Source organism: Onychomys torridus, chromosome 3 (genome assembly GCF_903995425.1).
Source record: "Onychomys torridus chromosome 3, mOncTor1.1, whole genome shotgun sequence".
NCBI lineage: Eukaryota > Metazoa > Chordata > Mammalia > Rodentia > Cricetidae > Onychomys > Onychomys torridus.
Window position 1 is genome coordinate 128,561,128 of NC_050445.1, and position 15,055 is coordinate 128,576,182.

Here is a 15,055-nt window from a genome sequence, read left to right on the forward strand (position 1 = left end):
CTGATGGCTCCCCTTGACCACCCTATACTTCTTTTCCATTCTGTGTTAATATGGAGGATGTTCAAATCTGATAATCTTCTGAAGTTTTTGCTTGATCTTTTGTGTGTTCATGTTTTGTGTTTGGAGTGAAAAAAATATATTCTTTTAGGAACTGGATAAGCTTGTGATGGAATAAAACATATGTGTAGAGAACATGAGAAATTCAAGGGTATGTAAGCCGTTGGTCTAGGGAGGATGTTTGCTTCCAAAGGAAGTAGCTGATGTTAAAATGGTGAATCAGAAGAAGCACTAACACAAGAAATTCAAGAAGCAGGTAAGTGTGATGTGTAGAAGGGCATGCAAAGTGATAAATGGAACTGGCATTCAGAAGGATTAGGTAAAGCTGACAAGTTACCAGTCAGGGTGAGTGTTCACTTCCATCCCTTCCTTACAAACCAGACTCTTTACTTTTGGTGTGAGATAGTGTTTTACCCCTTCCTGTTATCTCTCTACACATTTCTGGTTGGTGATACTGATAACGTATCATGGTAGGGTCTTCAACACGTAGAGAGAATGCCCTCTGCTAAATAATACTCACCATCATTAAACCTAAGAAGCCAATGAAATTTGCTACAGGTTCAAAAGCTTTGATCATTACCTAGTCAGAAAACAGTAAATGTTGTCCTTTAACAATTAACATACCATAGACCTCTGCACTCATAGGAGAGTAGAATGACTACCCCATTATTTCCAGAGATAACCTTGTTCTCTGTGGTGAAATCTGGCCTGAGATGAACTAGCCATGCATCCATGAGTAAGTCTCTACAGTTTTCACTGATTTGCATATGCCCACGGCACAGCTCAGTACCCTGAGTCCTTCTTAATAGACTGGTAACATCTTGTGCTGTAGTTAGTTGTTGTCAGGACACAGTGCAAACATGAAGACTCCCAATCAACTCCTGGGTTTCCTGATCCTCTGCCTCCCAGGTAAGAAAGAACAGCCCTGTGCATTCCAATGCAGTCAGTGCTGCCTGAGTCTACAGGAAAGTACTTAATGACACCATTAACTATGTGGATACCCTTTTTTACATTTCTGATTTCAGCTGTACAATGTGACATCCACATGACCCAGAGTCCAGCTTCTCTGTCTGCCTTTATAGGAGACACTGTCACCATCACTTGCCGGGTCAGTGAAGACATTAGTAGATATTTAGGCTGGTACCAGCAGAAAATGGGGAAGAGCCCCAGGTTTCTGATCTATTATGCATCCAATTTACACTCTGGTGTCCCAAAGAGGTTCAGTGGTAGTGGCTTTGGGGCAGAATACACTCTCACTATCAGCAGCATGGAGCCTGAAGATGCTGGGACTTACTACTGTCAACAGTGTTTCAGTTATCCTCCACAGTGCTAAAAAGTGTAACAAAAACTACCAAGAGAGGCAGATGTTTGAGACATCTGCATCCAACAGTGCCACCCAACAGTGACAGTGTCTAGTTGCCCACAAGGTTGTGCATGTGCAACTAGGCTCTGGAGATTACAGAATGGTTCTGGTAGGGGTTCCAGGGAGGCTGCTTTGTACTGCTACTTGCTTTTCATCTTTTTTTTTTTTTTATCATGAACAGGACAGACAGGTAACTTCCTTTTCAGATCTCTTTCATCCAAGAACCTGCATTATGGCTTCAAAGTTCTACCTAACAAAGGAGAGGTCCACCAGCATACTCGAAGCTCAAGCTGTGATTGTTTTAATAGAAGAAAGTAGAGTTAAAAAAGACAATATTTCATTTCTGTCATTAGTCAGAAGTCAACACTAGAAACAAGATTTCTTTTTAGTGCTGTCCTTAAAGCCAGAGGTATCTTCCACTACCTGTTCAGGCTACCACATCCTGTAGGCCTCATCCACAGATGCTTGTAGGAAGCCAAGGTGGTAGATACTAATGAGCTCAAGTTCCTTAATCAAATTTTCTTGATCATTCCATTGGTGGAAAAACAACTTCAGAGCCAAATATAATACTGAATAAGACATACTTAATCTATATACTAAAATACATAATAATGTTAAAATATTGTTATTTTCAGTACTACTTATATGGAAAGTGAAAAAAATGAGGCTCAGCTGGTAACTGTTACACAGTCAGTAAACTGACTTCGTTTTTTACTTCAGACTTGAAAATACATCAGCAACATTGGGATGATAATGTTCATGTGTGAATTAAACACCTCTTCTAGAACATATGAAGATTTCCTTGGAATCTGGAATTGCATTACCAAAGCTGTTCCATTAATGTTTAGAAAAGGGGAGAAGGCAAAGGGGTTTAGATGGAAAGCAAAGGATTGTAGAACTGGGGGTTAATTGTGAAATGAAAGCTTGAGAAATTACTTAGAGTAATTCACCAGTACAGCAGCACTCACCACCTCATGTGCTTTATTCTGAAGATTAAAAATTGACAACTGATTCTTCTTAGGTCAGGTGTGTGTGTGTGTGTGTGTGTGTGTGTGTGTGTGTGTGTGTGTGTGTAATCGTGTGTGTATGCAGAAACTGTTTGCATTTTTAAGATGTCAGGGCATGGAACAGCTTTTATATGTGCACCATAAATAAGAGCTGCTTAGAAAGTGGATCACTAACCAGAAAATCCCCAAATTACTGGACAGAATGCTCATTTCTCCTAAGGTAAAGCCATAGCCTGTGTTGTGCTCATCTATACAGCTGGAGTGTTTCTTCAACATAAATTGCTCCTCTGACTTGAGTGCTTTCATTTATATTTTATTGTAAGCATATGGCTGCCTTAATAGACTCTAGAGCAAACAAAAGAATCTGAAACACAAGTGTATGATCAACTTTTTCCATCTGATGAACATGCACTGAAGGGGACGTCTGTACGTGTTGGTATTAGTGACATGTGGGACCACTGGCATAATTCTGTCGATGGGCTTATGGCAAACCTCATTTGGCTGAGCCTAAGGAGAAAGTGTAGTAGGGGTAAACAGGGATAAATTTTGTGAATTGAAGAGTGAAAGTCTACCCTTAGACTGAGCTGACATCTTTTCTTAATGTGACCCTGTGGGTACAAGTTGCTTGAGTGCACAGGAAAGGAAGAAAAAGTTTCTGCAGCTGGAGGCCCAGTCAGTCCCTCCCCTACTGCTTTGCATCTCCTCCCAGAACCTTCGGCTGTCTAGAGTTCATAACTGTGACTCAGAACACTGCTTCAGAGAGAAAACAGAGTAAGTCATGGAAACTGCAGCCGTGCCTGTCTGTCTCCTTTTACTGTGGATCTCAAGTGAGTGGAAACCACATAACTCTGTACATTTATTAAAAGTCTCTGAACATTATTGAATTCTATTACCAGGAAGCCAATTAAAGTGAAATGATCATAGTTCTGTCAGGAAGTTAATGAGTGTGGTCTAGATTGCACAGGTGACTTTTCTTGTTACTTTCCATTTTCAGATGTCACTGGAGAAATGACAACACAGTCTCCTGCCTCCCTGAGTTTTTCTCCAGGTGAAACAGCAACTCTGACATGCATATCCACTCAGAGTGTTGGCACTTATTTAGCTTGGTACCAACAGAAACCAGGGCGGGTTCCCAGGCTCCTTATCCATAGTGCATCCACCAGGGCCAGTGATGTCCCAGTCCGGTTCAGTGGCAGTGGATCTGGGACAGACTTCACTCTCACCATCAGTAGTCTGGAACCTGAGGATGTTGCCACTTACTATTGTCAGCCAATGAATGGTTGGTCACCCACAGCGATTCAACATGTGACAAAAACCTCAAGGAGACCACAATGTTTTTGAGTCAACCAACTGCTTCTCTTATTGGTAGCTTATGTGAGATGATTTTCAGTACTTCCAGGGTAAGTTTTGTATTCTGATTTAGGGTAGATCTCAGCCTGTTTCAAGGGCAATTTTGGGACCACTGGCCTCAGAGAATATGTATAAAGGTGAATAGCTCTAAAGATTTTTGTGCTCTGTTCTGTGCTGGGAGAATACCACCCCCATCCACAGCAACACAAGTCTTGAAAAGGCGGCACTCAAAAATATAATGACTAGCATCCAAATGGACTTTGTTTAGGAAGTACAGAGCAAATAACTTCTAAAATTGTGGAAAGGACAGAGACAGCTGGCAGTCACCTGTTTCCTATGCAACTATGCAACATTGGAGCATCCATCTTTGGCCTACAGGCCTAGAATATCTGATTGACTTTACTGTGAAGCAGTAATTTTGAAAAACTGGCATACCTTGTCTTGGCAAAGTTCAGCAGTCAACTTCCTTTATGTCCTGCTTGTCCAATTTGGACAACATACTGTCAGCAGTCAAGGCAAGGTCAGTTTCTAGCTCAGTGGCTAATTTTGCCACATTGAAAGCAAACTCCATATGGAGGTTCTTGGAATTCCATCATACCTTTTTGAAGGAGATTGGTGCTGCCAGGAGCAGACATGTCTCACTGTCATGAAAAACCAAACCTTATGTTATTAAAACATCTAAAATGCCATATTCTGTAGCTTTCTGAAGTTTTGGAAGACCACCTTCTATCTAAAATACATGATGCTAAATAAAGCTTATTTCTACCTACATCTAAACCCTTACTACAAGTTTGACTGTTATCTTAATTATCCTAAACAGTTTGTAATAATAGCTTTCAAGGATTAGAAGTTTATATTACATTTTTTAATGAATTGCATAAGTACAATACCTTACAGTATGTTGTAACAAAAATAACCTTAAATTTGTACCAATATACAAAAATCTATATCAATGTAAAATGTTTGAGACTATTAGTTGCTTTTTAGTCTGAAAGTATTCAGTAATCTCCCCTTTTATCCTGTTATCCCTATATACCCCTTTTTTTCTTTTCAGATAGATAGTCTTGAATCTATCCTCTTTTGCTTAGTTTCCTCCCTAACCACGACCAATAACACCTTGCTACTAACCCCTCCAAACAGTGACTAACATCCATAAACCACAAAATAACCAATAACCCCCTACCCCACCTTTTGGGAATGTGGGCATTGTGTTCTTAAAATTGCTTCCTGCTTTCTGGGCCTTACAGCATCTTTAGGAGACTCTGAGAAAACGACAACAATGGTCAAGTCTTAGGAGAGATAACTGTATCATTTATTGTCCTGTCTCCGTGTGATGGGAAGCTGCAGGGCTTATCAGAAGTCTTGACTGGGGCAGTCCAAGAAGCTGAAACATCTTAGTTAACCATTTCAAACTTGTCCTGAGCATTTTGTAGTCCAAAGCTGATTTTTTGATGGTATTTTTCAGCTTAGCAGTGTTACCACAATCCAGGTGTTTTGTCATTGCCACGCTTCATAATCTTCTTAGAATCTCAAAGGTTACTGCCAGAAACGGTTAGAGTTCACTATAGAAAACTCAAACGTTTTGAATATCATATGCAGCAGATCTCCAAGAGGTTAAAGGACCACAATCTGTAAAATACATCCAGGGTATACAAACTTAGTTGCTAGTTACCTGCTTCAGACTCAAACCCCAAAGCATGTATAAAAAGCTAAATGAACCTTATTTGTAGAATTAGTGCTCTTTATGACTGCTAATATCACAACAGAAAGTTATGTGTATATACAAAATCTTACAAATTTTGATGGTATTGATAGCTTTCATTCTCCTGTGGAAACAAAAGCAAACCCTCTTCCCCAATGTAACACCTCAATGTAACACATATCCTTGTTTCCATTCTGAGATAAACAGATCTTTAAAATATACAGGATGATTTAAGTCAGCAGTTTTTTAATTACTCAATTTCTCTTCACAGTTGTCATTCCTTTTTAGTTAGCATTAAAAAATTAAAGTTAATAAAGCACTGTGTAATCTATCTCTGGGGGTCTTCATTATCCCTTTCTATTTAATAAATGTATCTTTAAAGTCCAATTATATCTTTCTGTAACTGCTAGTCATGTAGAATTGTGTGGTATACCTGTAATATGCTTTGTGTTGTAATATGCCATTTTAATATAAAGCATATTACAGGTATATTAAAATGGATGGGCCCATACAGTTTCTGCTGTGTCACCATCACACAGAAGAGGTTTTGCCCCACAGCCCTGTTGATTGCACTCATCCCAGTACCACACTGCAGTCCTGTTCTGTAAGTCCTCATCATGTAGATTGCTCAAGTTTTCTATAATTGCATTGTATCCTTGGATTCTCCTCAGTAAATATATAAATATCATGGACTTTCAAACGCAGAAGTGTCCTATCACTGAGTGTGATGTGGTTTTCTAGTTCCCTAGAATCTGTAATTCAATTGAATAATACTTTACTGTTGTGGGATATTTGATTGCACTGTGAAACTTTGAGACTTTGTTAATATAAATTAACATTGGCTCAGGAGGTGGAGCCAGTGGCTAGTTGACAGGAATTAGCCATAGAGAGGATGGAGGAGTCAGGAATACAAATAGAGAGATGAACAGGAAGGAGTGGGGAGGCTCTTAGAGATTCATAGTCTTCTTGGTTTGGGATGGGTAGAGGGAGGTTCTCTTGCTTGGTCTCTGGCCAAAAAGGAAGGTTAGCTGGTTGCCTCTTGGCTTCTCTAATCTACCAGGTTTTTACCCCATCATCGGACTCCTGAGTCTTTACTGGTAAATAGAACAACTTAACAAAAACATTTGGTGTCCAAAGTGTAGTACAAGATCACACTAGCCAGCACAGCAGTGCCACCACTCCTCCACATGTGCAGCCACCACTTGTGGCTGCTCTCCCACAGCTTCAATTGTCACTGCCACAGATGACTGCCTCACATAGACCCACCATCACTGCTACTGCTGCTGTGGACAAACTGAAAAATTAGCAGAATTTGTGAGACACATGGGAAATCCTCATGAGAGAGTGAAGTAATGTTACCTATCTTCCATTTTACAAACAGGAATTATCACAATGTAGGGAGTTAGGACTTTGTATAGTGATACTTTAGATGGCTTGAAAACAGAAGCAAAAATGGAAAGATAAATGACAACTAAAACTGAACCAATACTGATTATAAGTATTATTAATCTGGTAATTAACATTTTATCAATAATAGTCATTGTGCCTTTTGTGCCCAATATGAAAAGTTGACTAATAAGATACAAGCTTTAGAAAGACTAATAAATGAGATAAGTAAAATACTCACAGGCAGAGTAATTTAGAATACTCACATTACCACATGATGAAATTGAAGAGCATCGCCCAAGGGTTATTAGCAAACAAACCTTAGTTTATGCAGCATCTATATAAGAATGATAAGCAGACTATAGGAACAATACACACTCCCAAGCTTATGTAAAAGTTAAATGGAATCTTATAGAAATATTTAATTTGAGGAGATTTAAGGAAGTAGTCATTTCATATGGTATGCATTCACCCTATATGAAGCAGATGTTAAATTCATGGGTAACTAAAAACAGAATTATCCCCCAAGTCTGGAAAGATTTGCCTACAGCAATATTGATAGCTGATCCTCAGTTACAATGGTGAACATGGCTTAAAGAGGAAGATATGGCCATAGAACAATAAAATAAAGTTTAGGGGTATTGATATTTCCCAAGATCAGTTCCTTGATGAAGACCAATATGCTGAATTGCAAAGACAGTTTGGTCATTTATGATATAAAAGAGAGGGGAAGTCAGCAAATTACATACAACATTGTACTGGCTAGTTTTATGTCAACTTGACACAAGTTGGGGTTATTTGAAAGTACAGAATCTCAATTGAGAAAATACCTTCACAAGAATTGTCTGTAGGCATACTGTAAAGCATTTTCTTAATTAGTTATTGATGAGGGAGGGCTCAGTCCATTGTTGGTGGTGCTATCTCTGGGCTGGTCATCCTGAATTGTATTAGAAATAAAGTTGACCATGTCATGGGTAGCAACCCATTAAGTAGCACACATCCACTGTCTTTGCATCTGCTGCTACCTCAAGGTTCCTGCTCTGACTTTTCTCAGTGAGGGACTACTACCTGGAAGTGCAAGTGATATAAACCCTTTCCTCCCCAAGTCCCTTTTGGTTATGGTGTTTCATCACACAATGATAATACTAATTAAGGCAAACATTCAGAAATTTTAATCAAAATATGAAATGTTTCACATATGAGATATAGCACAGGGAACAAAAAAAAAGGTGCTAATGCATATGCTTGGAGATAAAATGTTGTCAACAAGCTATGGAACTGACATTGAACCTACACATCCTCTGTGATTCTCCTCTTCTACTTGGAACATGCAGACATGCACTGAACAAAATACACCATGACGTTCATATATTGTTCATTCATAAGTCTAATATAGGAACAGCCTACATGTCAATCAACAGAAGACACACACACACACACACACACACACACCATACAAATGTGTAGAAAAATAGTGTATAACAATGAAAACATACAAATTGCTACTGCATCTTGGAATATGATTGAATAATTGGCACACTAATGTGAAAAGGTTAGAAATACAAGAGCTCATCACTCATGATGTAGAAGAAGACCATTTTGGATTATTTTTCAAATTTAAGAAACCCACATATCTCTCCCATCTATGAACACTGCTATACAGAACAGGGTATTTGCATATTGCTCCCTGGGGAGGTCCCTGCTTTCCTGTTCTGAGATAAAAGCTCAACTGTCCTCTTGCCTTCAGTGTCCTTAGTTCATTCTTCAAAATGATGTGCCGTGTCCAGTCCTTGTTCCTGTTGATGCTCTGGATTCTGGGTAAGGAGAGAATGAGATTCAGGAGGAGAATGGGGATGGAGAGTGGGCTCTGGTTATCAATGTGTGCCGCCCATGTATGATGAGGCAGGTTCTATTCTCTAGGATGCACATGTGAGTTTTAGTTACACAACAATGAGAAATTCCAGGTGAGACAGGAACTGTGATAGGATATAGCATGGGGTTTTGTAAAAATGCATTTGATATATTTTTAAAAATCTTAAAACATGCCAAGATCTCACTTGAATTGAGTAACAAAGGAATTCATAAAAATTGGGAACTTTTAATATGACTTTGTACTATTCTGTTGTAATTTCAGGAGCCAGTGGTGATGTTGTGCTGACCCAGAATCCACTCTCTTTGATGGTTACCATTGGACAATCAGCCTCCATTTCTTGCAGGTCAAGTCAGAGCCTCTTACATAGTAATGGATATACCTATTTGTATTGGTTCCTACAGAGACCAGGCCAGTCTCTACAGCGCCTAATCTATTTTGTGTCCAACCGAGCCACAGGGGTTCCAGACAGGTTCAGTGGCAGTGGGTCACGGACAGATTTCACACTCAAGATCAGCAGAGTGGAGGCTGAGGATTTGGGAGTTTATTACTGCATGCAAGCAACACATGATCCTCCCACAGTGATACAGACCCTAACAAAAATCTCTTTGCTTGAGACAGCCCAGCTGCCAATGTGCTGCTTGACTGGAGAGGAGCACAGCACTCTGCATCTGTGTGTGAAGGAAGAGCTGGGAAACTTGGGTAATTGCAGCTGAGAGCCCTGGCCTGACACAACTGGTTGCATAAGTGATTTGGCTAGACCTCAAGTGCCACTAATTTCTCATCCTTCTAGCTGCAACAACTATAGTGTTGCCTTTTATCAGGAGAATTTCATCATTAATCTAGTTTATTTTGGAAGATTTTAACCATTTAGTGCTTTTTCATTAATTTCTTAAGCTTCATTTTGTTGGTTCCTTTTAAGAATGCATGCTTGTTAAAGTATCATTTAACTTTTTAAATGCTAAGGTACCTATTTATATTCTCTTTAATCTTTCTTAGTAGCCTTAAGATCTTCCTTTGAATATCTTTTGAAAGAATTACATGTTCTATTGGACGTGCAACCAGAAAGTTGTTATGTTCATTTGAATATTTAATTTTAACTGATTTTTAAATGTTTCTTAAATACTTATATGGATATTTCTGAATCTGCCAGAATGGTTGGCTTTATAAATTTTATTGATGGTTTTCAAAGTGAAAAATGTTCTTCTGGAAGTATGCCTGGGATGTATGTAGTCTGGCTACGGCAGGTTACTTGGCTCAGGATGTTTATACTTTCGTAGTTAGTGTAATTCTTCTCTAATTGTTATCAACATAACCAAAGTCTTCAAGTGTCCTCAGTGGCCTAAGCTTTGAAATTTCAAGACTTGTCTACCTCCTGAGAAGTGGATCTAAATCAGTCTGGTTATCTGAAGTTCTGTGTAAGGCAGGTTTTTGCAGGAGATCAGATCACACAGGACTGTGTGAGCATGTTCCTTCACAGTTTCCCCAGTCTGTGGAAGATCTGGATTCCTCAGTGTCACAGGGTGGCCATGGGATGCTTTGTTGAATGAGAGCACAATATGGACTAGGTGCCATCTGTGAAGAAATGGAAACGTGACAACTTTGCAGCAGCTCCCTACAGTGCATGTTTGGGAAGATTCACCAGTAACAGACTTCTTGGGCATATGTATGACACAGGCCTCAACTGTACACTCTTACAGCTTCAGAAGATGTGTTTGCTTTCAGGTTTCTCTCATACAGTGACACATGGAGTTTCACATTCTTCAGGAGGCCATTTGATTTATTTGAATACCATAGTGTTCTCATGATATCTCATTTCCCTCCATATTTTTTTTGTCATATACTCTTGTTGTGAATTTTTATTCTTCACCCTGGTTCTCATTATATAAATGAAAGCATAGGAAGCATCTCTCATCAGCCATTGTACTAGAGGATCCAAGTGTCTTTCTACATGGTCTCTTTGCTACCATTTATCAATGAATCTCTCTCTCTCTCTCTCTCTCTCTCTCTCTCTCTCTCTCTTTCTCTCCTTCCTATCTCTCTTTTCATCCCTGACTTCCTCCTCTAATTGATTTTCAAAAGTAGTTCTCCCTTGTTAAAGAATGATTTTGATTTATTTTGAAATGTGGATTTCTGTTCATTAATGATAGTTAATAAATCAGTTATACAGTTGTCCAATTAATGTTGTATTTAAATAAATGAATGAGCAAGAGATCCTCTAAACCATAATGAACATTGATAACAAACATTTAAAAGGACTAGAACATAAGTCTTGTATATTTCTGAATAATAAGAATTAAAACCAACATTGAGTCATCTTCATAACAGAAGAAACACTGAGAGTGATGGAGACAGGTTTCAATGGAAGCACTTAGATTTTTCTGAAGACTAGAGGGAAAACAGAACTGATAATATTTTTGTATAGTATGTTACAGGAAAAGAAGTAAATTTAGCAAGTTTATAGGGCACTTGCAACCTATGTATGTGCATATGTATACACTTTTATCAACAGAAGAATAGACAATAAAATATCTCAGGATCTACAGTGAGATAAAGGTTTCCATATAGTAACACATGGGTCTATACCACTTCAATTTCAGCAACTGATCACCAAGAAACAAAATCAGAATAAGTGAACACTACAGATGAAAGAGTCCTAACAAATAATTACAGAATATTCTGTTAGTTTCAGAACATACATTTTTCTTTTTAGCAGAAGAACATTGTCTAAAATATAAAATATGTACCACCATGAGATAAATATTAAAAAATTAAAAATACAATTGTATTTTATATTTTCAACCTAAGTAGATATTCACTGAAGAAATTCATAAAATATGTAAATATGAAAATTGTTTGCTCTTGAATAATAAATAGTATAATAAATCACTAAAGACGGACTTTTAAAATTTTCTTTAAAAATTAGAAATTAAGGAAACATAATTCTCACATAGTTTTAGTTCACCATCAGCAGCATAGATGCCCTATTTACACACAGGTTCCCTGGGAATATTTCTTTGAGTGTATCAGGTCTGAAAGTCTAAGTTAGTGTTTGGCAAACTTTGTAATCAGTTTCATATGTTTGATTTTGAAAAATAATTGTCAGATGTGTAGGTTTAGTTTTGTTTATTCGGTAGTTTTGGGTTTTACCACATTAATTTTTACTTTTTTACATATAATATTTTCCAAAAATAAAAAGGCCTTTAATGATGTGTGTTATATATGAGAAATCAATATATATTTAATATAAACACTCTTTATGAGCCTGATACCATCACTACCATCACTGATGTGAATCCATTCCTCAGCTCCAACAGTTTCAATCTATCCTATCAACCAATTCACTCTGCTGTTCTCTCACATTCATTTTGAATTGGCAGACAAATCTCTTTTTTTAAAAATATTGAAATATCAGTATTATGCAGTTTATGATATTAAGGTGCTCATTATAATAATGACTTTATCAATAGTGTCATAATGACAAAAGCTCATGTAAGTTTGATATTCAATGAAAGACATGGTTTCAAAGCAAATATCATGGGCTATAAATCTCTGCTTTAGATAAATTTTCTCATATAATTAAAAATATAGGAATATTTATGCTGCATCTGTATGAATACCTATGTATATTTTATGTACACACACACACATATATATATATGTATATATATGTATATGTTATAAGTAAATAGAAGGTGGATTATGTGTTGAAGTTTTAATTTTGAAAATTTTACTAATATTAAAATAGATAAATTAAAAAAACAAGAAATATTCATTTCAGATAATGCAGGTGCATTTGTATATTTTTCTACCTTAAAGCAGCATGTCATTAGACAGTTGTGATGGAAGATTTATATACAACAAAGACTATTCAGTGTACAAAATACTTTAGCAAAATGTCACAGGGGTCAAAGAGATGGTTCAACACTTAAGAGCACTTGTTCTTCTTGCCAGGGGGCTTATATTGAAAACTCAGCACCTACATGGAAGATTACAACCCTATGTAACTCTAACTTTAGAGAATTTAATGCCCTATTTTGGCATCCTTTTTCACCATGGTCCATATACAATATTCAGACAAAACATTCATACATGTAAAAAAATTTAAAGTGCTAAACTTGTCCGTATGAACTAGCCCTTGAGTAGCTTATTCCTAAGCTGCCATTATCAAATTCAGATTTCCAATGCTGACTATTTTTGTAAATGATTCTTGGATTTGTCTTTTTGTAATTATATGGTTTACTTTACTTAATAAGGAAACTTCATCCACAATTGTCAATAGCAGAAACATTTCAGGAAATAAAATCCTAGGGTTATTCTTAGATCTCTCAGATGTACACAGTCAGTCATCACCTACACACAAATTTTCCCTAGCACTCTTTTATTATCCATGTCTAGGTACTGGCAAGTCAGTCTTTGGGCAGGCAATTTCTACACAGCACTGCACAGAGAAACCTCTCTAGTCACCTGCAGCTTGTGTGTGCTTTTGCTATACAGTGCTTGTGTGATTTCCTTTAATTAAATCTAAATATCAAAAATTTTGATTTACTTCCAGAATAGATAGTCCAAGGAATCTCACAGCTACTTCTCCATTCAAAGGACACTGATGATTTTATGTCAATTTTGAATATCCACTAAATCAACAATTTTCTCCATAGGTTACCATGAGAGTTCCTATGGTACAGAATTACCTGTTTTTGCTAGAACCAGGACATGATGTTTACCTAGATGGCACCTGTAGGTCTTTCTCAAAATATGAATTTGCTATAAAACTCCATTTTCTTGATACTTCAAACTTGAATTAGTTATTTATGAAAGGACACAAGGATGTGGATGTGATTACACAGTTTGTTATTACACTCAGGTATACTTTATTACACATCTGCCCATTCAAAATAAGATGCAAGTTGGATCTGCTAAGGCACAGTACTAAAGATAACATTTCCATCTTAAAAATGATCACTCTTGAGTCAAACCTAACAATAAACTTTGACAAGTCTAGCACCCTAAGTTTGGGTATCATAACATGTACTTAAGTAAAGTTCTACATATCTCCCAAAATGTCATGGTCTGGGAGCAAGTTTATATTTTCTCATTATTACGTGGTATTGGACTAGAATCTTAATGATTTATATTGTGAGTCTTTATTTAGGAATTTCACAAATCCCAGAAGTTGTAATTATTTAACGAACATACTCCAGGTTGGTTATATGGCCCTATTGAAAGGCCACTTGCTTTACAACATAAACCTACAGAAATGCCCTCTTCCTGATTTAAATACTATTAGAGTACTATTCTTTTAGATACAGTAACAAATGAATTGCTGTTCTGTACTGCATATGAACTGCTTGCCAAACATGCTGAATTCACACTGGGTGATAAACGCAAGATGTAATCCTTGGGTTTTTATCTGGAATCGGGTAAACTAACTGTGGTGATATTTTATTTGTACTGAAATGTGATTTTATTTGTATATTAATAAAGTTTCCTTGGGGTCAGAACAAGCCATAGCAGAAGCTGGGCGGTGGTGGTGCATGCCTTTAATCCCAGCACTTGGTGGGCAGAGCAAGGCGGATCTCTGTGTTCAAGTATACAGCCAGAAAGGCAACATACAACTTTAATCTCAGTACCAACCATAGAAGACCTGGAGGTCTGTACAGACAGGCAGTGATGAGGAGGTCATGAGGTTGGGTTTATAACCAATGAAAAGGCAGAACAGAAAGTCTATAAAAAAGAGAAAAACACAGGAAGTAGGTCTCTTGTGAAGAGGAAAGACAGAGCAGCAGTTAAGGGTAAGGTTTTCAGTTCTCTGCTATTGCTCTGACCTCTTGGCTTTTAACTCTGCAATTGGCACTGTGTTTTTTATTTAACAAGATGGTTACATCTACAACTAACATTTTGATGTTCTGAATTCTTATGTTCCAGTATTCAGACCCATGAATTTTTTAAGGTTTATATTCCACCCTCTGGAAGACAAATGTCTCACTAAGACCTTAAATCTAGCAATCAACTGTTCCCCAATGCTGATTTGTACTGTAGCATTTTATAGTGTGAGGCCATATAAAATATTCCAATGATAAAGCTATAAATAAACACACTCTATACTGTGAGAAACTCTGATGGACACAACACATCCATGGGACCAAGACAGGATCTGAGATGCTGTTCTTTCCCAATAGCTTTACATATAACAAGAACTCAACTGTATTGTATTCACTGTTCAACTCTGTATAAGGAGCAGCATGCACAGATATCTATCCACTATCAACACTGCATTAAGTGACAAGAAGAGGGAGATATAACATACTCAGAGAATGGCC

The 15,055-nt window shown here is 37.4% G+C and overlaps 2 gene segments (V, D, J or C); both read left to right on the forward strand.

The window, feature by feature from the left end:
- Window positions 1-917: 917 nt before the first annotated feature.
- LOC118580152 lies at window positions 918-1,390 on the forward strand. The segment is given in 2 exon segments: window positions 918-966; window positions 1,083-1,390. Coding segments are annotated over 2 exon segments (357 nt in total).
- Window positions 1,391-3,205: 1,815 nt separating this feature from the next.
- On the forward strand, window positions 3,206-3,768 carry LOC118580153. The segment is given in 2 exon segments: window positions 3,206-3,254; window positions 3,422-3,768. Coding segments are annotated over 2 exon segments (396 nt in total).
- Window positions 3,769-15,055: the final 11,287 nt, after the last annotated feature.